The sequence below is a fragment of the Rhamphochromis longiceps genome, linkage group LG3 (genome assembly GCF_057381845.1).
Source record: "Rhamphochromis longiceps isolate RC_006_pf linkage group LG3, R_longiceps_female_GT1.1, whole genome shotgun sequence".
In the NCBI taxonomy this organism is placed as follows: Eukaryota; Metazoa; Chordata; class Actinopteri; order Cichliformes; family Cichlidae; genus Rhamphochromis; species Rhamphochromis longiceps.
Genome location: NC_140559.1, coordinates 10,621,525 through 10,647,143, shown reverse-complemented (window position 1 = coordinate 10,647,143; position 25,619 = coordinate 10,621,525). Strand labels below are relative to the sequence as shown.

At 44.0% G+C, this 25,619-nt stretch overlaps 1 protein-coding gene across 1 annotated transcript; it reads right to left on the bottom strand.

Moving 5' to 3' along the window:
- Nucleotides 1–14,465: 14,465 nt before the first annotated feature.
- On the bottom strand, nucleotides 14,466–24,268 carry LOC146672874 (caspase a-like). Its single transcript, XM_085402608.1, has 7 exons — nucleotides 24,091–24,268; nucleotides 16,754–16,833; nucleotides 16,437–16,610; nucleotides 16,127–16,346; nucleotides 15,529–15,648; nucleotides 15,319–15,428; nucleotides 14,466–15,195 (listed from the first exon to the last, which is right to left on the bottom strand). The coding sequence occupies exons 1-7, from the start codon at nucleotides 24,266–24,268 to the stop codon at nucleotides 15,097–15,099; spliced, it is 981 nt and encodes a 326-aa protein (XP_085258734.1). The 3' UTR covers nucleotides 14,466–15,096.
- Nucleotides 24,269–25,619: the final 1,351 nt, after the last annotated feature.

Here is a 25,619-nt window from a genome sequence, read left to right as displayed (position 1 = left end):
ACATAACACAAACTGAACAAAGACACAGACTCGCACGCACTGCAACAGAGGGAACAGAAACGTGGGACCAGGGCAGACACAGACAGGACACGGGGATATAGCCACTAAGGACACACAGAGACGCGAACTAGACAAGGGGATACAGCTGACAGGGGAGACAGAGCAACTAAAGAAGACAGAGACATAAACCATAAGACAGAACTCAAAGAAACCAAAGACTAGAAAGTATAAATAATATAATAAACTCAAAACCCCTGGGTCAACGACCCAGGCATCCTAACAGTACCCCCCCCTTAAGGGCTGGCTTCCAGACAGCCCAACCAAAACATCAAAACCAAAAAAAACCCAAAAACAACCGAACCAGGGTGGGCGGCGGGGGAAACAGGATGGAGGGCTCGAAACAAACCAAACAAGGAGCCAGAAACAAAAAAAAGAACAAACAACGGAGCCTGGAAAGCAACAGAACAAAACACAGGAACAAAGTCCAAAACAACAGCACCAAGGCCCAGGCATAGTCCAAAAGCAAACAAACAAAAGAGCTCACGAAAGGCGCAGAGGCCCAGGCAATAGTCTCAAAAAAGTTCAGGGGGGCCGGCCCGGAGGCTAACGGCACAACAGTCCAAACCCGGGCAGGTCAGGGGGGCGGCCGGGCGGGAGGCACCGACGGCGACCGAGCAGATCAGGAGGCCGGCCGGGCGGGAGGCACTGGTGGCGGCGTAGTTCCGGGGGCCGTCCATGACGGCAACGACGTCCAGTCATCGGCCGGACAGGACGTGCAGGACGAGCAGGCCAGACAAGACATGCAGGCCGGACAAGACGTGCAGGAACAGACAGCATGGAGACCTCAGGAGCAGACGAAGCTGAACACTCGGAGGCCGGACCAGGCGGAGCTGCAGACTCGGGGGCCGGACCAGGCGGAGCAGCAGAGGCAGGACCAGGCGGAGCAGCAGAGGCAGGACCAGGCGGAGCTGCAGACTCGGAGGCCGGACCAGGCGGAGCTGCAGACTCGGAGGCCGGACCAGGCGGAGCTGCAGACTCGGAGGCCGGACCAGGTGGTGGAGCCGCAGACTCGGAGGCCGGACCAGGTGGTGGAGCCGGTGGTGGCTGAACGGCCTCGCCAGAACCATCAGCAGACACTGGGACGTGCTGGCTGGGTCCTCCCGGACCCCCAGCTGACGAGGCAAGAGGCTGAACGGGCCCCTCGGACCCTCCAGCGGAGACAGGTGGCTGAACGGGCCCCTCGGACCCTCCAGCGGAGACAGGTGGCTGAACGGGCTCCTCGGGCCCTCCAGCTGGCGTGGCGTGAGACTGAACGGGCTCCTCGGGCCCTCCAGCTGGCGTGGCGTGAGACTGAACGGGCTCCTCGGGCCCTCCAGCTGGCGTGGCGTGAGACTGAACGGGCTCCCCGGGCCCTCCAGCTGACGTGGCGTGAGACTGAACGGGCTCCTCGGGCCCTCCAGCTGGCGTGGCGTGAGACTGAACGGGCTCCTCGGGCCCTCCAGCTGGCGTGGCGTGAGACTGAACGGGCTCCTCGGGCCCTCCAGCTGGCGTGGCGTGAGACTGAACGGGCTCCTCGGGCCCTCCAGCTGGTGTGGCGTGAGACTGAACGGGCTCCTCGGGCCCTCCAGCTGACGTGGCGTGAGGCTGAACGGGCTCCTCGGGCCCTCCAGCGGAGACAGGTGGCTGAACGGATGACCGAGGAGAGGAGTGACGGTGGCGTCGCTTCCTTCTAGATGAGGGAACAGGAACCGGTGGAGAAATGGAGACCACCTCCTCATCCTCCGACCACATAGCCGCGAGGAAAAAGGCAGGCGAATGGGCAGGCGAACAAGGTCCCGGCTGGTGTGAGGAAGGAGAGGCAGTCTGTGGTAGTGATGAGGCAGGTGGTGAGTGTGTGTCGTTCTGGGGCAGTGGTAAAGAAGTGGAGGTGGAGATAGAGAGAGCAAGCTCGCCAGCCCTGACTTGCTCCCTCCAGGCAGCTATGGAGCTGCCCAGCACAGTGTCCATAGAAAGCTGAGTAAGCCGAGGGTTGCTCCGAATGATGGCATCTACAGCGCTTAGCCCAACTGCCATGGTCCTCAAATCATTGGCCTGAGCAATGCGGTCAAGGAGCTTAATCAACCGCTCCATCTCAGCGTCGAATCCAAAAGCTGAAGAGTCTGCGGGGTCCATGTTCTGGTCGCGATCTTCTGTTAGGTGACGGCTGTGTGCAGACAGGAATAGGACCCAAGGTGCAGACTCCGGAGACAGAACTTAAACCAAAACAACTTTAATGCTGAACGCAAACATAACATAACTGGAAAAAAGTCAAAATAAACTAACACTGGTGGATGGGCAAAACACACAGCTTGGTAAACGGTAGATCACGACACAGACACAGAGAAACACAGGGCTTAAATACACAGAGGGAGCAATCAGGGAATGAGTAACAGGAGGGAAACACAGCTGGGGCAAATCAGAACTGACGAGACAAGGGGAAGCAAAACCAGACACATTAACATCAGACATGGACTTTCAAAGTAAAACAGGAAACATAACACAGACTGAACAAAGACACAGACTCGCACGCACTGCAACAGAGGGAACAGAGACGTGGGACACAGGGCAGACACAGACACTGACTGGACACGGGGATATAGCCACTAAGGACACACAGAGACGCGAACTAGACAAGGGGATACAGCTGACAGGGGAGACAGAGCAACTAAAGAAGACAGAGACATAAACCATAAGACAGAACTCAAAGAAACCAAAGACTAGACAGTATAAATAATATAATAAACTCAAAACCCCTGGGTCAACGACCCAGGCATCCTAACAAACTTGTTCTTTGCGTTTTAGCTGACATTTATTTTGGACAGGAGGATTCTCCAACATGTCTTAACCTGTAATGATGTCCAACCACAGCCGATACAATGCCGTCAGAACTAAAAAGAAATACAAACTTAAATGAATATTCTTAATAAAGTCCTTAAGCATTATATGTAACGAAACATTCCAACAAAAGGATCAATAAAATACACGTTACACTTCACACTACGGTAACTGCACTTGAATGTCACACAACACTCGCATATACTAAGGTGAAAACTAAGGTCTCAAATCAGAAGTATTTGACTCTGTGGTATAATTCTTAAACACATAGCCTTTATTAAAAACAAAAAGGCCTCTGTAAAGTTCACTAAAGGTCAGAGGTCACTACAGGACAAATTCCTCGATTTTAAATCTGTTTTCTGAAATTTAGACCTCGACACTCGAGAGACCAAAAATCAATTCATGGGAAAACATAGAAAAGATGAGACAAGACCCGGCTGTCCATCTGCATAAAAATGTCAAAGGTCACTCTTTGAGTGTGCCAAGGTTCACATGTTTGACAAAAGCTGTGTCCCAAAATGTAGGCCGCATCCTTCGGAGGACCCGGCCTTCGTGGTCTACGTGGGCTGAGTCCTTCAAAGACCGAGAAGGCCGGAAGTGCGAGGCAGTGAAATTGGACGGTCTAGCCTTCTGATTAGCGTCACCGCTGTGTGGGTGGAGTTTAATAAACTCGGCCGTCTGCTCCTTGCTATCTAAAATATTACAGGACACTGGCGTAAGTTCTCCACCGTCTCACACTTCTGTTTAATCAGTTTTCTGTTTGACGTGTATTCAGCTGTGTGAAAACCAAGGAGGAACCCACCCGATGGATTAATAATGTTTTATTTTATCTAATAATCTAATAACTTTGATCTCAGCCAAACCGATTTACTCCGGAACAAATAAAACACTGAAAAAGCCCAACAATAACAGGTTGTCTAAGTGACTTATATATCAAAGACAGCGGGGGTCTGAACATCGAGCTGGTGGGTAGCAGACGTCTCCGAAAACGTCGGCACACTTTTGCCAATATGCGATGTCTTGATAGACCGAGCAGATATTTGATGTTTACACAGCTACTTTCTCGCCTGAAAATATGTTAAAAGTTTATTTTGTGACTCAGAAAGATTAATAAGACTAATTTTAAAACTTCGTAGCGGCCGCCATTGTTGGGAGCTGAAATTTGGCTGGGCCGCGCTATGAATTCTGGGATATGGTGGGCCACGAAGGACACACCCGACCCATCCTTCAAATTCGGGGAAATGAAGGATGCATTTGTCGGCTGCATTTGAAGGAGTCGACGAGCTGGGACAGCCTTCGTCGCCTGGCTTTGACATAATTGGCCTTCAAATGCAGCCAAAGACAGATGGTTTGAAAGAGGAGTGAAAGAAGCCATTTACGTCCACTGTGAAAGACCATCTTTGAACAGAGGCGGGGTTTACGACACCAACTGTCCGCCATCTATAATCCAGTTTTGAGATCCATCACAGACAGCTTAACGTCTTTACTTTTCTATATAAAGCGCCATGAGACAGCTGTTGTGAGTTTGTGCTATATGAATAAAACTTTACTTTTATTCCATTTTGAAAAACGTTAATTATTTTGAATTTGTTGCTTTCGGGCGTACTCCTGCTCCAAAACTAGTGCAGCAGAGCTTCTGAGAATATAAAGCTAAAAGAAACATAATTATATGTTTGGCATAAGAGATGACCTAACAGGAGACTGACTGCAGGACACACAGGGCTTCAAGCACAGTAAACAGATTTAAAATCAAGGAATCTGACCTTTAGTTACCTCTGACAGTTTTTTTACTCACATTCAGGAATTTGAGTCAACAACAAAGATGAGTGTTGACTTCAGGAGAGCACAGAGAGATCACTGTCCAATTAACATCCATGGATCCTTTTCAGCATCATCTTTGTCACTGCTGATTCCTTTGTGTCATCATGTGTTGAGAAGAGAGAACAGTTATAACGGAGGAGCAAAAGGAAGCCCTGAAATCTGCATCCAACAAGGAATGACAAGTGTTGGCTCACCAATGGGGTGGCTGTAGAGCAGGTCACCTACTGATTGGAAGGTTGGTGGTTTGATTCCTGGCTCCTCCAGTCTGCATGCTAAGTATCCTTGGGCAAGATACCCCAAGTCGCTCTCCGATGCATCCATCGGAGTATGAATGTGGTTAGCCAGCACTAAGTTCAGAGAAAGTGTGTGAATGTGGCACTTTGTATAGAGCCCTTTGAGTACTCCAGAAGAATAGGTCCATTTACTGGTTTGGCTCCAGTTGTTATAGATTCAATGATGTTGTTCCTACAGATACATGTCAGCATCTTTATTGTAGTAAAGTCTTGTAATCTGACGATAGAAACAAGGCAGCAAACAGCTCCATGATCTGATCTTAATGATGTTGTTTTTATTTCTGTCTGTCAGAACTGGATTGGAAACTATCAAAGGTCTAAAAACAGCCTCAACCCTCCCACAGAGCAAACTTTACACACGTCATCTTTCAGCTACAATCTTTGTTGCAGGGATCTTCTGCCAAACAAGGCTGAGAGAAGATTTCTTACAGCTGTCATGTTGATGCTGTTTCAGTCTTTGGGCAAACACACTCATATATTAGGGCTGATATCAGGGCTGCACAAGTTCTTTGTGTCTGTGATCATGAATAATAGAAGTGTGCCTGTTGAAGATCATGTTTCTACATTATTATATGTCCTGTTATTGTTCTGTATTATATTCAGCTTCCAGCATCCTTTCCCAGCCCCCTGTTACACCATCCATACAAAGCCAATCTGACTGTGAGCCAATGTGTTTGTTTGTGTTGGATCAATAGATTTGACAGACTTGGTTCATCCAGAGGGAAACAGTCCAAATTCAGATCTAATGAAATGATGGAGGCTGTTTCCTACCACGGTGCTGATGTGTGACTAACAAGGCTCATGGTCTCCAGCAGACAAGCGCCTGTAATGAGGTGAGCTGAGTGTTGCTGTGGTGGGTCTGTGCCCACGTCACGCATCAGGATTCATATTGGCAATAGTTCATATCTCTGTTCTTCAGCCTTCATCACAAAGCTGTGAAGGAAAAACAAACATCTAACAGGATCTGATGGATGCAAAGTCCACTGAGCTCTTTGTCATTTACAAACTTGTCCAACCAACAAGAGCACAGATGAGAAACACAGTGACACTTAAAGGATTTTGCCATATATGAGCATAGATTACTTTCATATAGATTTTCAATGCAGGCTTTTGGTGAGCCGCTGGGTTCTATCTAATAATCATCTCAGCATTTTACAATAGAATAGCTCTTTATTAGCTCTTCATTTATTGTTATTGGACATGAAACAAGGAAGCTGTTTCTCATTGGATGTTAGTTCCATGTTCATCGGGATCATTTTCTAAAGAGCTGATATTGAGACCATTTACTGCACTGGCTGCACATCCTGTCTACATTTCTCTGTATGTGCTGTGTTTGTCTTTCATGTTTCTCCATATTGACACAAACAGTGAACAGCAGTAGATCTACTCTTCATCTGTTTGTAGGGCCAGTGAAAGATATGAAGCAGAAATGGTGTCATTAGGAGAAGAAGAGGAGAACAAGTCCGGCGAGGAGGCAGCAGCTCTTAAAGATGAAACAGCAGCTCAGCCCTGAGCTCAGAGAGCTGCACATGAAAAAGCTCCTCAAGCAGATCATGTCAGAGGGTCATCAACAGGAGGAACTGTTCATATCATAGGATGAAGGATGCTGTCAGCTGGATGAAGAAGGTTATTTAATGGCAAACGTTCACATTGAAGTCAAATTGTTGTCGTGTTGAACAGATTCATGTACTGATCGTCTCCAGAATGTTAGAAGAGCTTCAATGATGATGAACCTTGGATAGGTGTAGAACAGGCACTATGTAATAACCTAGAAATTTCAGACCTACCATTTATCAGCTCAAACATCCAACGACATGAATGCTTTAAAAGCATCAATATCAGCTCTTCTCTGACAGCATGGTGGGAGTTTCTAAAAATGACGGCGTCTTCATTAATCCCATGCAAACGTACACCTATCTGGAACAATCCGGACATATCACAAAACAATAATATGATAAACTTTCCAGATTGGAGTTGCAAAGGAATTAAATACTTGGAACCAATGTGGGAAGGAACAGACTTTATTTCGTTTGACAGACTAGTTACACAATATGGGATCAACAAGAAACAATTTTTGGAATACCAACAAATTAAATCCATAGTAAAAAAGAAATTTAATCCCAGTGAAGCTGAATTACAAACACCACCAAGTGTGGTACAATTTTTTAGTCTAAAACCCCCCAAATTATTGTCTAAAATATACAGAACACTAAAATAGATGAATCAATATCCCTTCCTATTGCAAAATGGGAAGCAGATTTATCAATCAACTTAGACCCAATCCTTTGGTCTCAGATATGCTTAAAAACCTTTCAATGCATCAGAAATCCCAGTTTGCAATTAATACAATACAAAATATTACACAGAGTGCACTATACTGGTCATAGGATGTTCAAGATGGGCTATACGCCTTCCAACAACTGCTCACACTGCACAGCAAATACACCGGACAATTACATCCACGCTCTTTGGTTCTGTCCACCAGTTCAGAAATTCTGGCGTGAGATATGTGAAGACTTATCAAAGTGTCTGAAATGTAACATTCCAGCCTCCCCTTTAGTATACTCTCTGACTCACTCACTGGCCTGCACCAGTTACCAGTCACTTTGTGGAGCATTGGACTGCCATTACCTCATAAGACTTGTTGTTACACTATCTCTTACCGTATACTACTAAATCTCCATTTGCACTATTTGCCTATTTGCACTACTATGCCTCCTTACTTGAATATTGTATATTGTATATTGCATAGCTTTTTTTTTTTTGTTATACGTAAAATTGTATTGTATTTATTTAAATTTTTACTTTTTAATTATTTTATTTGCATTTTTTAATCACTAGGGTTTGAGAGTAACGAAAATTCTATTCTCTGTATGTCCTGTACATGTGGCAGAATTGACAAATAAAGTTGACTTGACTTGACTTGACTTGCTGGGCAACTTGGATGAGGTCACTGCAGAAATAAACACAGCCCACGTTGTTTTTACGGCCCTATGCATTGCCAAGAAAATGGTCCTGATTAACTGGAAAAATAAAAATAATCTTAATTCTAACCAATATAGAAACCATCTAATAGATCACATTAGTCTTGATACAACATCTGCCATCACATTTGATCAATCCCTTTGGGCTCCTTTGATCGGCTTCATCACCTAGTGGGGGTGGGGGGTCATGGTTTGGTCCTGCCTTCGCTATTGTGGTTGATATGGGGGTAGGGACGGCCTTAGGGCATCTGGGGAGTCCCTAGGGACGTTTCCCTAGAGGGCCTAACCTGGGGGATGTGGCCATGACCTGGTTAGGAGCTCTGGGGCTCTTGGATGCGGAGATGGGGGAGGGTCTGTGCTGACGGACGTTGGTTACTGGCCTGGTAGCCTGGCTCCCTGGGATGGTCCGGGACGGGCGTGGAGGCTTGGGGGTCTGGGGGTGCTCCACCCCCCGGTCTGGGGTGCTGTCTGGGCCTTGGGGGCTTGGGTCCTGGCTGTTGTGTTGCCGGAGCTGTGGGCGGGTGGGTGCAGGGGGGCTCAGCCCCAGTGCAGGGGACCTCTGGTGCATCGGCCCAACTAGGGGGCTCTCTAACTGGTGGGGAGGTTGTTATATCTTTGCAGGTGGTCTCCTCATTACAGGAGCTCACTCTGCAGGTGGGGGAGAGATATAGGAGAGGTGGAGAATGAACTCAACCTGGGTGTCTATTGTCTTGTGTAGTTTGGGAGATGATTGGATGATGGGGTGGGTGCAGTTTTCTCTGGGATGGAGTCGGGTGGGCTGCCCCGGACTCTGTGGGGCTGGGCGGTGCTGCTGCTGCGGGCCCCGGTCCGGATGGGCCTGGGCCCCCTTGCCCTGGTGGGTTCCAGAGTATGGGGGTGCCTACTGGGGTCAGCGGGGGAGCTGGCCCCAGGGAGGGGCCGCTTGCCCCTCCCTTTCTTCCCTCCCCATCCTCAGCTGCCTCCCTATTCCCGCTCTACCACACCCACCCACACACGCAGGGCTTGGGGTGCAGGTATGTCACCAGGGTGCAGGGGAGGCACTCCCCCTCTGTCCCCTTCTGGCCGCCTGTGCCTCAATTTTATTCTGCAACCTAGACATCCACATTACTCACACTCTCACATAACACATACATATAGGGCCTTGGGGGTGGGCACGTTTTACAGCATCCAGAGGATGGTCGGTGTACTCCAACCCCCCTGTGGCGCTGGTGCCCTACCCTCAATTTTAAATGCATTTATACACTGAGGGTTTTCGGGAGGAGCCGTGCTGCTCTCTGAGAGGAAGCTAGTACCATGCTCTCCTGATTTTAAATGCACTTTAGAACAGCACACAGCAACACTACATATGAGCGGGCATAGGGAGATTTGAGGTCTTCACTCACCCCGGTTCTGTTAGCCGTCAGGGCTGGGGGGCTGGGAGGAGGTGCTGGCCGTCAGACTGGGATCGGGGATGCGGGGCCTCCCCGCTACTGCAGATAAGGAGGTGGTCCGCTTGCCTCCACCCCAGAGAGAAGGGTTACATCTCCTGGGTCTAGGTGCGGCTTGCCCCTCTGAGGGCGGGGGTACCTGGACCTGGGATATAGAGTATGTTTGGGGAGTGCGACTGTCTGTGCAGTGTCTATTTGTGTCTGTCTACACGTTGGGTGAGTGCCGAGTATTTGGTGGTGCATACGGGGTGGGAATGCACGTCTGTGTCCGCGTGTGCCTGTTCGTCTGTGTCTATATGTCAGGTTGGGTCTTAGACTCAACCTCTCTGGGAACATCTCAGGCCCTCTAAAGTACGGAGGCCTATCTCCCCTCACCACACTCCCTGCCGGTGGCTGATGCCCTCAGACGTTGGTGTGTTGGTGGTCCTTGTCGTCTGGGGCTGGGCGCTCATGTATGTACCGGCTCACTCCTGGTGGCCGATTGGCGGGGCCTGGTGCCTGTGGCCCTGCTGGGCCCCTCCCGGGGGGTGGGATGCCCTCAGGCCTCTGGGCCTGAAGCTCGGTCCTCTCTGGCACAGCTGGCTGCCGGCAGAGCCCGTGGGCACGCCACTGCAACCCCCTCTGGCCTCTGCTCCGTAGCTGTGGGGTGACCTCTCCTTTGGGGCTCTACTCAGCTCTTCCCAGGAGGGTGGCACGGTTCCCCCCCTTTGGTGGTCCTCCTCGGGTCCTTGTACTCTGGGGCCTCTGGATATCTGGGGCCTGGATCTCCTCCATACCTGCTTCATGCCCTGGTGGACGGGGCTGTGGCTCCCCACACTCCCTAGCAGATCGTTACATGGAGAAACCTTTGGAATACAAGCATGCTGATCCACACAGGTGTGCACACAGGTGTACACACGGGTGTTCACAGACGTGGACTACAGCTTTCTTGGCTGCTGCCTCAAAGCACATTGTGCGCTGTCTATCTTGCGTGCTGCACAATAGCGTTTATTATTTAGTAACTATTGATATCTACTGCTAGCTAGTTTATTGTGATGGTGCTGTGTTTTTTCTTTATTATGTTGCTCTTTGTTGTTTGCTTTCTCTTCTTCTTCTGTTTTTTTCCTCCATACAGGTGATCCAGGTGTTTTGTTTGTTTTTGTTTGTTTTTTCGTCCCCCCCCTTCTCACCGTCTCTTCTCCCCTTTGGTTTTCTTTCTTTCTCTCCCTCTCTTTCTTTCATTCTTTCTCCCTGTCCTATCCCCCAGTCATGTCTGTCCCATTTGTAGCAACTGAAAATAAAATAAATTCATAATTATAATAAAGGTCAATCAAATGGACCAATATGGCAAGGCCATGATGATCCACTTGGTAAAATAAATCCGCTTGGCATCTTTCTTGGCCTCAAGACAACAATTCTGATGGCTATAGATCCAAACGGGACACAAAAAAAAAAAAAAAGAAGAGCTTCAATGAATCATTAGAAACAACTTACAGCTGCACAGCTGTGTCAAACACATCTTTGTGTCATTGTGGGATTGTTGTGTTTCTACATGTGACACACGTCTAAAACATGCACACAATCTGAACACAAACAGGGACTCATGTGTTCCCACAGCCAGATGCTGAGAGCCATTTCCTTGTAGTCCTGTGTCTACATACATGAACCATTAGATGTTATTGGAATGATTGTCAGCTCTGATAGTTTCATGTGTGTTTAGCTGGACGCTGTTTGATCCTCGACATGTTTAAAGGTGTCCAGTCCTGAGACACTGGGGCTGGAAACAGCTGTGATGTCATTGGACTGTCACACAGACAGAAGTGCATGAAGTGAGCAGCCGAGGAGCCGCTGATGTTTTGGATTCAACAGCATTTGAAAGGTCGACACAGACACGTTTGCACACAGAAAGCTGAATCTGTCATATGCCACAGTGAACTCACTGTTCAGTGTTTTTCAGGAAGCTTCTTAACAGCCTCTGCTGCCAAACAAGCAGCTGATGTCCTTGAGAAGAAGCTGAAGAAGTCTTCAACAACAAATACAGGAAGTGGACTTTCAAATACTAGATTCACTTTAGACTCACAGAGAAATGACTCAACCAGCTGTGTTTGATTGACTCCTTTGACTCTATGAAAGGTCAGTGTGTGTCTGCACACAGACTGTTGTGTTGGACTGTTATTCAGTTGTCTGCTGAATGTTTTCAAATGTCTGCATCTCAGCTGTGATGAGGCTGGGGGTCACGGGAGGCCACCGTAGCAGCCTCTTCAACATCATGACATCATCATAAATGCTGCTGGACTGTCTGATGGGCTGACGGTGAAAAAGCCGTCGGGAAGGAAACAGAAGACGTTTCAGAGGCTGCAGCAGATTTCTTTGATTCGGGGCCTTTTTCAGCTTTATTGGACAGAGCAGTGAAGATAAGTGACAGCAAAGCAGAGAGAAAGGGGGCGTGGCCCGGGTCAAAGCCAGGCCAGCTGCTCTCCACCTCGTGGTCACCTGCTCATCCTAGTGAGCTCCACCAGCAGCCCTTTCACACACTTTACACTGTCAAACACTGTGTGTGGACCTCAGCTAACAACAGGCTACATTTAAGTCTGGACTACATGCTTTTATATTGTTTTTATTCCATCAGCAGCTCAACATCATGAGCAGCTTTGACATGAAGACATCAAACTCAAGCTGACTTTAAGCTACTTTTAATACAGGGGCTCAAAAACAACAACATCTTTATTATATATCAGGACAGAAAGTCATTTCATCTCAAAGGGAAACAGCTTTATTTGGAATAACCAGCACTATCAACTGGTTTGGGATCTCCACCAGTTTCATGTCTTTGCAGCTTCTCCAACAAAGTTCCTGTAAAATCAGCATGTTTGTCTTTATTGGTTTGATAGTGATTGATTATTCAGTCCCAATCTGCTGTCATCTAAAGAACAAAATGATGTTTCTATGAGTCACAAAGCTCCAGATGTTGTCGGCTTCACAAAGAAAACAAAGAACTTAAACACAAAGTGTTTGGAGCCAAAATGTTCCCAAGCTGCTCTTTTTGAAATGGCAGAGGTACAGTGGTGTCTAACAGCACACTGTTAGATGTGGATGAAACTTCATGAATCCTTTGTAGATTTGAGCTGTTGGAGCCTTTCTTTTCTCTTCAGGTGTACAGATGCTGAGGAGGCAGGTGAAGCAGGTGGAGCTGTTGTGATGCTGGTGTGATACCCACTAATGTGTGATCACATTTGTGTGAATTAATTTAAGTAATTTCACTTTCAATGTAAGTGATATTTCCATTTGTGAATGCCCTTGATAACTACAGTAATTTTAACAGGAAACTGAGTCGCTGCCATCAGGAACTAGATTTTATATCACAGCCTGGAAATCTGTCATCTCAACAAGAACAAGAATTAAGTTGCTGAATTTCATGCAGATGCTCCATGATTTAATTATGTTCACCATAGAAACATGAAATTATTTAGTTCAAATTACAAGTTTGAATCTTGTACATGTAACAGCCACCCAATATTATAATTATGCAAGTTCTCAATGGTCATGAGAATTTGCATAATTAAGATTAAGGAACTGACCTCCCATCCATTCTTCCTTCAGTGGGCTGATTTCAGTCATCATGCAAATGTGCTGTTTATAAGATTTGGGGAAAGCTGCAGTCAGCTGAGACTGAAGAAGTCACCTGGATGATGATGAAACTCTTCAAATAAACCATTCCTCTGCAGATGATCTATTAGCTGTTTGACAACTACTCTTTCAAGGATGTTTGATATGAAAGGAAGGTTGGAGATTGGCCTATAATTAGCTTAGACTGCTGGGTCTAGAGATGCTTTTTGAGTAAAGGTTTAACTACAGCCAGCTTGAAGGCCTGTGGTACGTAGCCGATTATTAGAGATAATAATCGGGCTATCATCCACAGAGCAATGGCCAGTCAGAGCGGGCAAACCAGGAGCTGGAGGCTGCCCTGCGCTGTGTTGCTTCCTCCAATCAAAAAGTGATGAACTGCCGTGGACAGAACATGCTCACAACAGCCTGACAGCCTCCGCCACGTGCCGATCCCCCTTTGGGGTCTCCCTGGGATTTCAGCCTTCCTTGTTTCCCACAGTTGAGGGTGAGCATTGCATGCCCTCAGTCCAAGCTCACCTGCACAGGTGTCGGTGGGTGTGGCAGGCTACCCAGGCTGCCCTGCTGCGCACCAAGGACCACAACAAGCGCATTGCAGGTCGCAAACCGATTCCAGCATCCGAATATGCTTTGGGATAGAAGGTATGGCTCTCCACACGTTTCGTTCCCCACAGAGCAGAGTCCAAGAAACTCACTTCTACCTACATCGGTGCGTTTGAGATTGTTTCGAATTGCTGTTTCTGTGGCTGTGATCAGCTCCACTGGCGGGATTTGTCTCGGTGTGACAGCAAAATTAAATCCTTTAGCAAGGATGTTTTTCTCTGTTTGGGTGAGCTGTCTGTCAGACAGATTCTTCACCCACTTGTCCACATCCTCAGTGTCGCATCCTTCGCTCTTATTAGAGTTCTGCTTTCTGGTTCCTGTATGTGTTCCTAAGTTAATGTCTCCCCTGACAAAGACACATTTAACTAATAGTAGCAGTTTTATTTAAGACCTTCCACAACACTTTTATTAATTACTATATTACTTCCTAGGAAGTAAATTTTTTCACAGGTGAGCTGCTGATTCCTTACTGTTGGGGTGAAGGGAGCGCCATGCATCGTAAAGACCAACGTTTCTCATGTACTGGCCATATATACTGACAATACATAGCTTTGTGTTAAGTGTAGATAATTTAAAACTAGGAATCTACCCTTTGGATCAATAACTGTGTTGAGGACTGTGTAGCTATATGAGTATAACTAATGATGCATGCTGCATGTGATGCTCAAACAAGTGAGGAAAAACACCATCAGGTGTAATTTATTTCTTTTTACGCAGCAGGCTCTGCTTGCTGCTTGCACATGATATAATCAAGTGTTAAGTAAATATAACATTTTCTGTCCCTTGCTTGTGAATCTCTACATGAAGTGGTAAATAGCTAAACGTGCTGTAGGGACTGACAGCATTGAATGATGGCGAAACTGAAAGTAAAGTAGAAGGCCTTTTTCCTTCCTAGCTACAAAAAATACAAAGAAGAAATATTCTCAATGCAAATAAAGAATTACATGTTTACTACACATGCCAAACAGATGTAGACATTCATATTTACACATCTGCAAATGTTAGTCAATTTAATAACATCATTTACTATCCATGAAGATGAAACACAATATAAAGTTACAAACAAAGCTTCGCCGTTGGCATAACACAGGTGAATGCTGAAAGATTAAACAGAGAGACTTGTACATTATAAGGTTGCACTTATACCAGTTTTATCTGTACGAGAATGAAAAAAATAACAACCTGGAATCATAAACCTCCTCTGCCCACTTGCCAGAAAAAAGATCAAAGTTTCTTTATTTAAACAAAAGCTTTAATAAAATACATAATAAAACATAATTTTCTCTTAGACTTGATTTCCATATTCAGAATATTTCAGTTATACATATCACTCATTATCTTGGTGAGGCATTAAAAGAAGAGAGTATATGAAGCTTTTCATTCATCACTAAACCTGCTCTGTTATACACACAGTACAAAAACAGACCATTTACCAAACAATAAAAAGTATACCTGCAATCATCGTTTACCATTGCTGAGACTTGTCTTCTTTTAGTAGGGAAGCAGGTAGAAGTTCTTTGTCAGAGTACATCTGTCTTTGCTTGGCATCTGAATTTCACCAAACTCAGATTCCTCGAAGCGCTGCATGACCTGTAGCATTGAAAGAAAGGCAGCTTCATCACTGACTGTTGTCTTTTCTAGATCCAAACTTTTAGCCTATCCAATTTATGAAGTTCAAATGAAGAAATAAAAGAATTCACTTGTTGAGCTCACTTTTCTGAACAGTTCCTCAATGTGATCCACATCAGCAAACTCTTTGAATATCTCAACAATATATTGGATAAAATAAGAGCCGTATGACTCATTTCTGTATGAAGTCGTATCTGCAAGCCAAAAGAAACGGACAATTTGTGCTGCTGGTATTTGGTCAGTATCAATGACTCGTTACTGAAGGCTGGAGTTACTTGTTACTGGAACACTCACTAGGGGTGCAGGACAGAAGAGAGATGAAGTCCTTTTCTTTGTGTACCACAGCATCTGTCTCGATGTCTCTTCCAATAGTGGTTAAAACTTCATCATGTAAAACCACCGAACCCGCCTGACCTACAACAACCATGCAGGGTTACCCAGAAATACGTAATAATATTTAGCTTGATCATCTTACAGGTCAGCAGTGATCCTGCAGCAAATACTCTTTTTGTATTTGAACACTGGCATGTTTTTTGTAATGGCAGCCTTATCCCAAAAAGATATTCATAGCTTTAAAATAAATGTGAGCACTAAGCTGAGAATGTCAGCTTTACATTGATATGTTGCATAAAAATTCCTGTGCGAAGCCTTTGATAGTCATTTGAGCTGTTTCTGTGAAGAACTATGATGTGGTGAAACGAGCTCTGATTGAAGTGAAACTTCAGACTGTAAATACCTAAAAAGCCTGTCAGACACAAAGTGTGAGCGTCCATTCAGAGAAACAAACATAATAATGCATCCACGAAAAACTTGCTCACAGGACATTTAAGCTCACGCCACTTCTATATGAAACTGTAAATGCAGCTTGAAACTTCTAGGATGAATGAATCACCTCCTCTACAAGCCTGGATGATGATCACCTTGGGCTTGTTATGTAGTGCAGGACAATTCTGTGTGTTTAGGCTCTTGTAAATGTTTTCAATTTCGAAAGGTTTGCAGTCAGTGCCACAGACACCTTGCAGAGATCCGTGAGACATGATAACTACAAACACACTATCCGTGTGGACAAGATGTGGATGTTTTGAGAACCTTTGTAGAGCTTCTTCAATCTCCTGTAAAATCAAAAACTTTGTATAAATAAATGTATCATTTTCTCAGTTTGGGGAAATGTCAAAGTAGAAGTGAATTATTTTTAAAACTACCTTTACAGTCAAGTTCCTACATTTCACCACATCGTAACCCAGATCTGCAAGCATGCAGTGCATTTCATATTCATCTTTCTCAGCTCCATGTCTGGTTGAATATCCATTGAAAGTTTTGTTAGTGATCAGCAGGGCTACACGCTTTGAAATGGACTCTTCAGTCACTGGATATTTCTAAAAGACAAGATGATTTACAGGAATTGATTAGGTTCTAACATTACTTTTAAAAACAACAAATCATTTTAATGTGTATCAGAGATCAAACGTTTAAATATACAGTATAATGCTGATTACTCAGGCCAGTCGAAGACACATACATTATTACCACGTCTCCCACCATCTCTGCTGTAATGCTGTGTGCTGGTCGAGCATTCCTGCTCCTTTTGGGACAATAGAGCTACAATTAAAAAACACCATCAGCTGATTTCTCAGTAGACATTTTGCTGCAGTACATCAACTGTGTGTGTGTGTGTGTGTGTGTGTGTGTGTGTGTGTGTGTGTGTGTGTGTGTGTGTGTGTGTGTGTGTGTGTGTGTGTCTGAGAGAAAACATGAAAAATGCATTACAATAACAGCTCGAGAAAAACGAATTTTACAGAAATCCTCAGTTTTCTGCACAGATGGAAAAGTGGACACATGCAGCGAAGAGTGAACATTGTGGCATCTAGTTTCTGAAGATGTGTAAACATTATCCTGCAGGCTTTGTCCCGTTTTTGGGTTTGTTTTTCTTGCTGTGTCAGTGAAACAGCGTACCCTATCTGCTCTGGATTGATTATCTTCTACTATGGATTATTTCTCTAAACCATTCAAAATACCATCAGTGACAAGTGCTTCAAGGATTAAGATTTTTTTGTGACACAGTTGACACAAACTCTGCCCTTAACCTGGCAAACTCCTCCTCGATAGGAAGCATAAAAGAAACATGATGATACATATAATTCACATTTTGGTCTTTTAAGTGCCAAAGAATGAAGAAGACGTGGAATAGTCAAAGGAGAAATATATAATCTAAGAAAGAGTCTCATCAAAGATTTTGACATCACTTACCTGCCATTGTTCGCTTGCTCTATCATATGAGTCCGGTCTAATAGCATTTATGTTGGAATGTAAATGCCTCACCCGCCCTCATGTGACTGATTTGAATCATGTTCATTGGTTGGTTATTTTCTCTCTGCGTGTAAAAAAACAGGTCTGTTGTCACTTTATGAAAAACTAGTCACCACATCTAAGAAGCTAACAAAACTCAATCACAAATTACTGAATATCATATGTGTGTGATGTGCAGTTTATGGTCCTGAGAAAAGTGGATTACATAAAGAACAGATGCATTTAAATATGTTTATTGTTGTGTATTTAGATTGTTTGCTTTGGTAACTGCAATTATAATCACAATGACACAAAAGTGCAAAAAAATAAATGTCGGTTATATTCATATAGTGACATTTCACAACAACTGGTAATGCAAAAAACAAATTATTGCAAGCAACAGACCACGAACTATGAGAAAAAAGCAAAGACCAGTCAGACAATTGCCGATGAAGAATCACTTGGTGACCCCACCCGATTTTTAACAGGAAGAAACCATCAGCAGAAACTCCTTCTAGCTATTTTGTAGCTGTTTATTTAAAGCAGAAAACCAAAAACAGTCAGAAGACAATGTACTGCTGGTTCAGATTAGCACATCAAATTCCTGCAAAACAAGTGTACAGGTCATGATGATGGATGTCAGAGGTGATTGATGGTGTTGACGGTTTCGCTTTTCTGCCAAGTAAATCATTTTCCGTGGATGTTTTCAGACCGGAAAAACTAGAAATCTCACACAGCACAGTTTCTGTTGGCAGCACGTCTGGGTTTTGTGAAGCAAACGTTTCGTACAGTCCTTTTCAGAGACTCAAAAGACATTTGACAAACTAAAAGAATTTTAAAATAAGGATTGCTTCTGATAATCACAGCAACATTTTCTTTTTGCAGTCACTGACTCTCTGAAGTCTAGAAACCTGTGCCATCGCTTCATGTTGTGTTGCAGTAAGTGAAGTAAGTGAACTAATAGATTTAGATCAGGTGAAAAATATCCAGTTTTGTTGCCTGTAGAAACTCTTGGGTTGCTTTGGAATTTTTCTTTTGGTCATGATTCATGTAATGCTCTATCCAGTTAGACTGCAGCACAGAACTTTAGAGTATTAGGGGGGGGCCCGAAACAATGCAAATTCTGGTTAACATTAGATTAGCTCATCCGGCCACATCCAGATCCTTATATAATGATTTTCTACAGTCACAAAGTGCTTTAGAGAACTACACATTACACACCATCATACTCTGACGGATGCATCAGAGCTAACTTTTTTGCTATCTGTCTGACAGATATAATTTTGCCTTAATAACATGGACGGACATCATTTCAGCCCTCAGAAATCAAACGGGCCTCCTGTATATATGCTTTATCTTGTATGTATGTACGCATATGCTCGAAATAAATGATCAAAGAAAAAGTCTCTGCCTGCTGCAGCTCAGAGCACAGATGGGTTCGTGCAGTTCATTTCAAAATGAGGAAAGTTTCTACAAGACAAATTCTTCCAATTAAAAGAGCACCTGCTGAAATTGTATTACAAAGTGTTCCAGGGGAAGTGAAAAAAGCAAGAGACAAGACAAGGACATAAGAAGCTAAGCAGGGAAGATAAGGGAAGGGAGGAGAGGAGAAAAGTGCGACCGCCTTCGCTGAGAGCGAAACGAGAAAAAAAAAGAAAGTTATAGAGTTATATTTTTGTTAATAGGTTCAGACTGGTCAAATGTAGATTTGGTTAAATATGTAAACAGCACAATATATATATTACTCTTCTTATATGTCAGTTAAGTACTTGGAATGTTAACGGGTCCAACAATGTGGTGAAAAAAAGTCCTAAATTCTCTGAAGAAAGATTTGATTCACGCTGATTTTTTGCAAGAAACCCATCTGACAGATGAGGAACATAAAAAATACTGTAGAGAATGGGTTGGCCAAATCTTTTTTCATCCTACTCTACAGATAAAAGGGGGGTTATTACTGTTATACACAAAAATCTCAGAGTCACTGTCCTTCCTTCAAGGACAATGAAGGAAGATATATATTGGTTAAAAGGGATAGTGGATGGGGAAATATATAATATAATAATATATATGCACCGAATGCACAGGATGGCAAGTTTTACAGGGTATTATTTAGTCAGTTAGTGGACATGGACTGTGCTAATATAATATTAGCGGGTGACTTTAACAGTGTTTTATGCCCCAAAATGGATAAGCTTCCCCCACAATCTACTTTGACAAAATTCCAAAGCCCTTTGGCAAATTATAAATGAGCTTGACATGTGGATGTCTGGCAACACTATAATCCACTATCTAAAGAGTACACTTTCCACTCTAACCCTCACTCAGCATCTCGTATAGATTTTTATGTCCAAGTGTATCAGTCAGTTAGTTCAGCAGGTAAAATTGGTCATATAGGTCTCTCTGACCATGCTCCGCTGTGCGGCAGGCAGGAGTTGGACCCAAAATGCAGGACTCACAGACTCAGGGGATGAACTCAAAACACAGCTTTATTTGCTGGCAGGGGAAAAACATAAACTAAACTAAACTAAACTGGGAACAACAAACTAAGCACTCACAAAGAGACACAGGAAGCTCCACACAGCTTGAGGGACAACGTGACACTGACTCAGAGAAACACAGGGTTTAAATACACTGGGGAGTAACGAGGGGAATGAGACACAGAAGGAGGGCACAGCTGGGAGAAATCAGGACTGACGAGGCAAGCAAAGCAGGACGCATTCACATAAGACACGGACCTTCAAAGTAAAACAGGAAGTATCACACAGAGACGCGAACTTGACACAGTGGAGACAGCAACTAAGAAACACAGAGACATAAACCATAAGGCAGAGGTCTAAGAACCAAAATACACAGGGAAATACTCAGCTGGGAACACAAGAGACTAGACTAGAGAGAGTAACAAAAGAGCAACCATGAGAACATAATGCACAATGCAGAGTGACAGAAAACAAACTCAAACATGCAAAGACACACTTACACAGAACAGAGGGGACACAGAGAGACATGAAGGGCAAGGGATCAAAACTAGAAGCCATAGAATAAATCACAAGTACAATAATACAAACATCACAAAGAACTAAAAACGCTGGGTCAGGAGACCCAGGACCGTGACAGCTTCAGGTCTTGGAAGATGAGCACACTGTCTCTTTTGGATGAGAAATTTATACATTTCATAACAGAGCAAACAACAGTATTCTTAGAAATAAATGATAAAGACATGAGAACTTTATGGGATAGCTATAAGGCTTACATGAGAGGGATGATTACTTCATACACAAGTCATAAAAGAAGTCAACGATTAACAAGGCAGTTAGAGACCGAGAATGATTTAAAAAAGCTGGAGAAACAATACTATGTAACTAAATCAGCTGAAACATTAAGTGAGCTCAGCAGGACATCTTTGTGTAATTTGATAATGCGAAAGCCTTCTTGGTGTTGATAATAAGATACTTTCAAAGATACTGGCTCTTAGGCTAGAAAAAGTAATGTGCTGTATCGTGCATGCTGACCAGACAGGCTTTAGTAAGGGGAGGAATTCTTATAATAATACTCGATGCCTATTTAATATTATTCATTTTTTTAATTTTCATCAGATCTCCGGGGTTGTTGTTTCTATGGATGCCGAAAAGGCATTCGATAGAATTGAATGGGAATATATGTTTGAAATAATGAGAAGATTTGGGTTTGGAAAAACTTTCTGGGGTGGATCAAAATTATATACAAATCACCAACAGCATCTGTGTTAACTAACGGCTTGTTATCTTCCCCATTTTCATTGAGCAGAGGTACAGCACAAGGTAGTCCATTGTCACCACTATTATTTGCTTTGGCCATCGAGCCTTTGGCCATTAGACAAAATCCAAGTGTTCCTGGAGTTAAAATTAGACAACAAAATATTCTGCTCTATGCAGACGGTATCCTTCTGACACTGACTGACCCTGCTAACTCTCTACCTGTTCTTACTAGGTGTATCAAGGACTTTGGTCTTATATCTGGATACAAGGTAAATTTGATGAATCTGTTACAATAACTCTGTGTAGTGGAGGGGACTTTAAACCTTTATATGTTCAACCTTTACACTGGGCACCATCAGGTTTTGTATAGTTGGGAGTTAAAGTTACACCAAATGTTGGTCACTTACATAGAGAAAATATTAATGAAATGGTTCAAGATCTTCGAGAGATGCTGACAAGATGGAGGTCACTTCCGATATCATTTTTGGGAAGAATGAATCTCATTAAGATGGTAATCCTTTTGGTTTGCAATTTTGAAATCAGAAGATATTAAAGTAATTAACAAGGCTATGGTGGATTTCATTTGGGCAGGAAGAAAACCCAAAATTAAATTGGAGACACTACAGTTACCCAAAGAAACCACTGGAAGCACTGGGAGTAACCTGCAAACTGGATTCTAACGGACAACAATTATGGACATAAATTATCACAAGTTTGCTATGGACTCTGGAGAATGTGAAATATTCTAGTGCTGTGCAGTGTTACTGTTTTGGATGTGAACCAGTCTTGTATTTGTTGGGGAAAAAAGTTAAAAGTAAAAAAAAAAAAGGACGAGTGACAAGAAACCAGAGGGATAAAGACATGCAGGGGTTGGATTCAAATCTGGTCCGTCCTCTTTCAGCCATATGGTTTAGTATCACCTACTCTTCTCAGTGAGCTGAACTGCAGCTAAAAGGACAAAATCGTGCATCAAATGAAGAAATAATCTGATCATATCTTTTTTTTCTTTTTTTCCCAGTCCTGTTTGGGGTTTTTTTGCCATCAGATTTGATGTCTGAACGCTAACAAAGATACCAAGCGGATTTACTTTACCACCCACATAGGTTTTGTTTGTGCTGAGAGTTGCTCCCAACTGAGAAACTTTGAAATATTAGACATTTTAAAATCCCACCTAAAACATTTAGATGATGCTGCCCAGAACACTGTGTGCTGTCTTATCAAAAATATCCCTTCCCTGTTTGCTGACACTCCAGGTCACACCAATGTCTTAGAACATGACATTGATGTAGGTGACCATCCCCTGATCAAACAACGTGCCTATCGCGTGAACCCAACCAAATGTGCACTTTTTGAGCAAGAAGTTTCCTACTTGCTGGAAAATGGTCTAACTGTTGCAAGTTCCACTGCATGGAGTTCCCCATGTCTTCTGGTGCCAAAAGTAGACAAATCCCCACGTTTCTGTACTGATTTTTGGAAACTAAACAGTGTGACCAAACCTGACTCCTATCCTCTCCTCCGAATGGAAGATTGTGTTGACAGGGTTTGCTCTGCAAAGTCCGTCACCAAACTGGATTTATTAAATGGTTATTGGTCAAGTTCCCCTAACTCCACATGCATCAGAAATCTGTTTTCATCACTCCTGTTCACTTCCTACAATATACCATCACACCTTTTGGACTTCAAAATGCCCCTGCCTAAATCATTCCAAATGTGACTTTGGTAAGCCCACTGTTATTTACCTAGGTAAGCAAGCGGGTCAGGGTCAGGTACTCCCACTCCTGGCCAAAATTCAGGCTATTCTTGATCTCCCTTGGCCTCGTACTAGATGTCAGCTTCGCCATTTCCTCAGAATTGCTGGCTATTATTGTGGCTGCTGCAAAAATTCTGCAGACTTAGTTAGTCTGATCCTGAATTCAACACTTACCACTAGAAGTACTGTACCACTGAAAAAGAAACTCTTTCCCTTTTGCTTGCGTTACAACATTTTAAATTGTATGTTGGTTCTAGTTCATAACCTATCATTGTCTACACTGATCACAACCCCCTTGTGTTTTTTACCGGGATGCAAAACTCAAACCAGAGGCTAATGAGATGGTCACTCCTGGTAAAGGAGTTTAATTTGGAATAATGCCACACACAAAAAAGGACTAGTGAATGTGCTAGCAGATGGGCTGTCTCTTGATTTGGTTTGGTCTTGGGGACGGGGTTGTTGCGACCCAGGCCATGATGACTCGTTTTTGTTCTTTGTTCTGTGTCTTTAAGAATCTCTGCAGGTAATTTCTGATTGGAAAGCTGGCAGCTGCTGATTGGTCCCCTGATCATGTGGCTGTTTTGATAATCACTCGCCCGTTGTCCCGGGGCAATAAGTGACAGCAGCAGCATACCCATCCTTGGCCTCCATAGCCGTTGACATTTGGGTGTGTGATTTCCGAGAGTTACTTAGTTTTGTACATAGTGTGCAGGTTAGTTTCACTTGTAAATAGGCACTGAAGCAGAAGGGGTGAGCTGCCTTATTGTTCCTTATAGTGTTTTCTCCTGTTTATTCAGTTAGAAAGTTAGGTGTAGCACTTGTCTTTTGTTTGTTTTTGTTTCACTTAGGGTTTAGATAGCAGCTCCTTTTCTGAGTAAGCTTGTTTGTTTGTTATGTTGGCCTTTGTTCACCCCGCAGTTTAGCTTTCAGTGTAGTCACAATAAAACCACCTTTCATTTATAAATCGGCTTCTGGTTTTTGGGACCAGGGCGGGGTCATTTTCCTTACAAACCATATCTTGCCGACCATCTACAGATGCTTGGTGGTTGCAGCTTTCCTAGCGACCTTTTCATGGTTCCCATTTACCTGTCTCCAGTGTGAATGACATTACGATGTCATTGCTGTAAATCCAGGTGCTGTGGATCAGGGATTCAATGTCTTGTTCAGTCTTGGCACACAGCTTGATGCCATTCATGTACAGGAGGTGGCTGACAGTCTTGTTGATGATCTCACTGACAGGGCTCAGGCCTATGCAGAACAGCATTGGGGACAATGCTTCTCCTTGGTAGATCCCACAATTGATGCTAAAGGATCCCTTTGACTCGAACTGGCAGGCCCCAACACCCTTGGGCTCAACTACTCAGAGTGGCAAGCATGACAAGGCTACATGCTAGGCTAAAGACTAGAGCCACACGACCATCCCTGCCTAGACTTTTGTTAGCTAACATTCGCTCTCTTGAAAACAAGATCTGCCTTGGGTAAAAACAAAAGCGGCGGTGTATGCACTTACATCAACAGCAGATGGTGTGTGGACACACAGGTGGTGGAGAAACACTGTTGTGGGGACATGGAAGTACCAATGGTGAAGTGCAGACTCTTTTATTGACCGACGGAGATCAATGCCGTATTTCTGCTGGCTGTTTACATCCCGCCGCAGTCTGATTGGACCACAGTGCTAGGACTACAGCATGGCGTCATCAGCAAACACGAGACCGCTCATCCAGATGCTGTGTTTGTCGTTGCTGGGGACTTTAATCACTGCAACCTCGGGACTGTGCTCCCAAAATTCCATCAATACATGATCTTTACAACAAGGAAAAACAAAACCCTGGACCATGTCTACAGCATTGTAAAGGGTACATATAAAGCAGTGCCTCCCCCGCATTTTGTCCCCACCAAGCGATACAAAACATGTCCAAACCAGAAACCCTGGTTGAACTGTGAGGTACGTTCCATGCTACATGCATGCTCCACTGCATTTGTCCCTGGTGATGCAGAGGGCTACACAAAGGCCAGATATGACCTGCATAGCGCCATCAGGGAAGCCAAGAGGCAGTACAGGCTCAAGCTGGAAGGACACTAAAACAACTCAGACTCAGACTACTTTATTTAGTAATAAAATAAATACGATAAATAGTGCAATAAGTAGAGTGCAACAACCTGAGTACTGATTTCTATCAGAGGAACACAGCTAGCTGCAACACACTACCGGTCAAGCTAAATGAGTTCTACGCTCGCTTCAACACCATCAACACCAACCAACACAGAGGGATTCTACCAGCAGAGGCAGCACAGAGCTCTAACTCTCTGACTTCGACTGAGGTATGCTGAGGAAAACTAACCCCCGAAAAGCAGCCGGCCCTGACGACATCCTCGGCTTCACCAATGATTGTGTCCCCTCTGTCAGTTTCAGAATTTTTTGGAAGGAATCTCAGGAGAAAGATCTGTCATTTAAAAAAGATTTCATTTGGTTTGACAGCTGAAATTTCTTTTTTTTTTTTTTTGTTCGATACTTATCAAATGCTGCATTTATTTTTTATGCAAACAACACAGTTATCTGCTTTCATTCTCCTTAAGTGGTACAAAAAACTCAAATTTGCAAATCCAAGTGCATG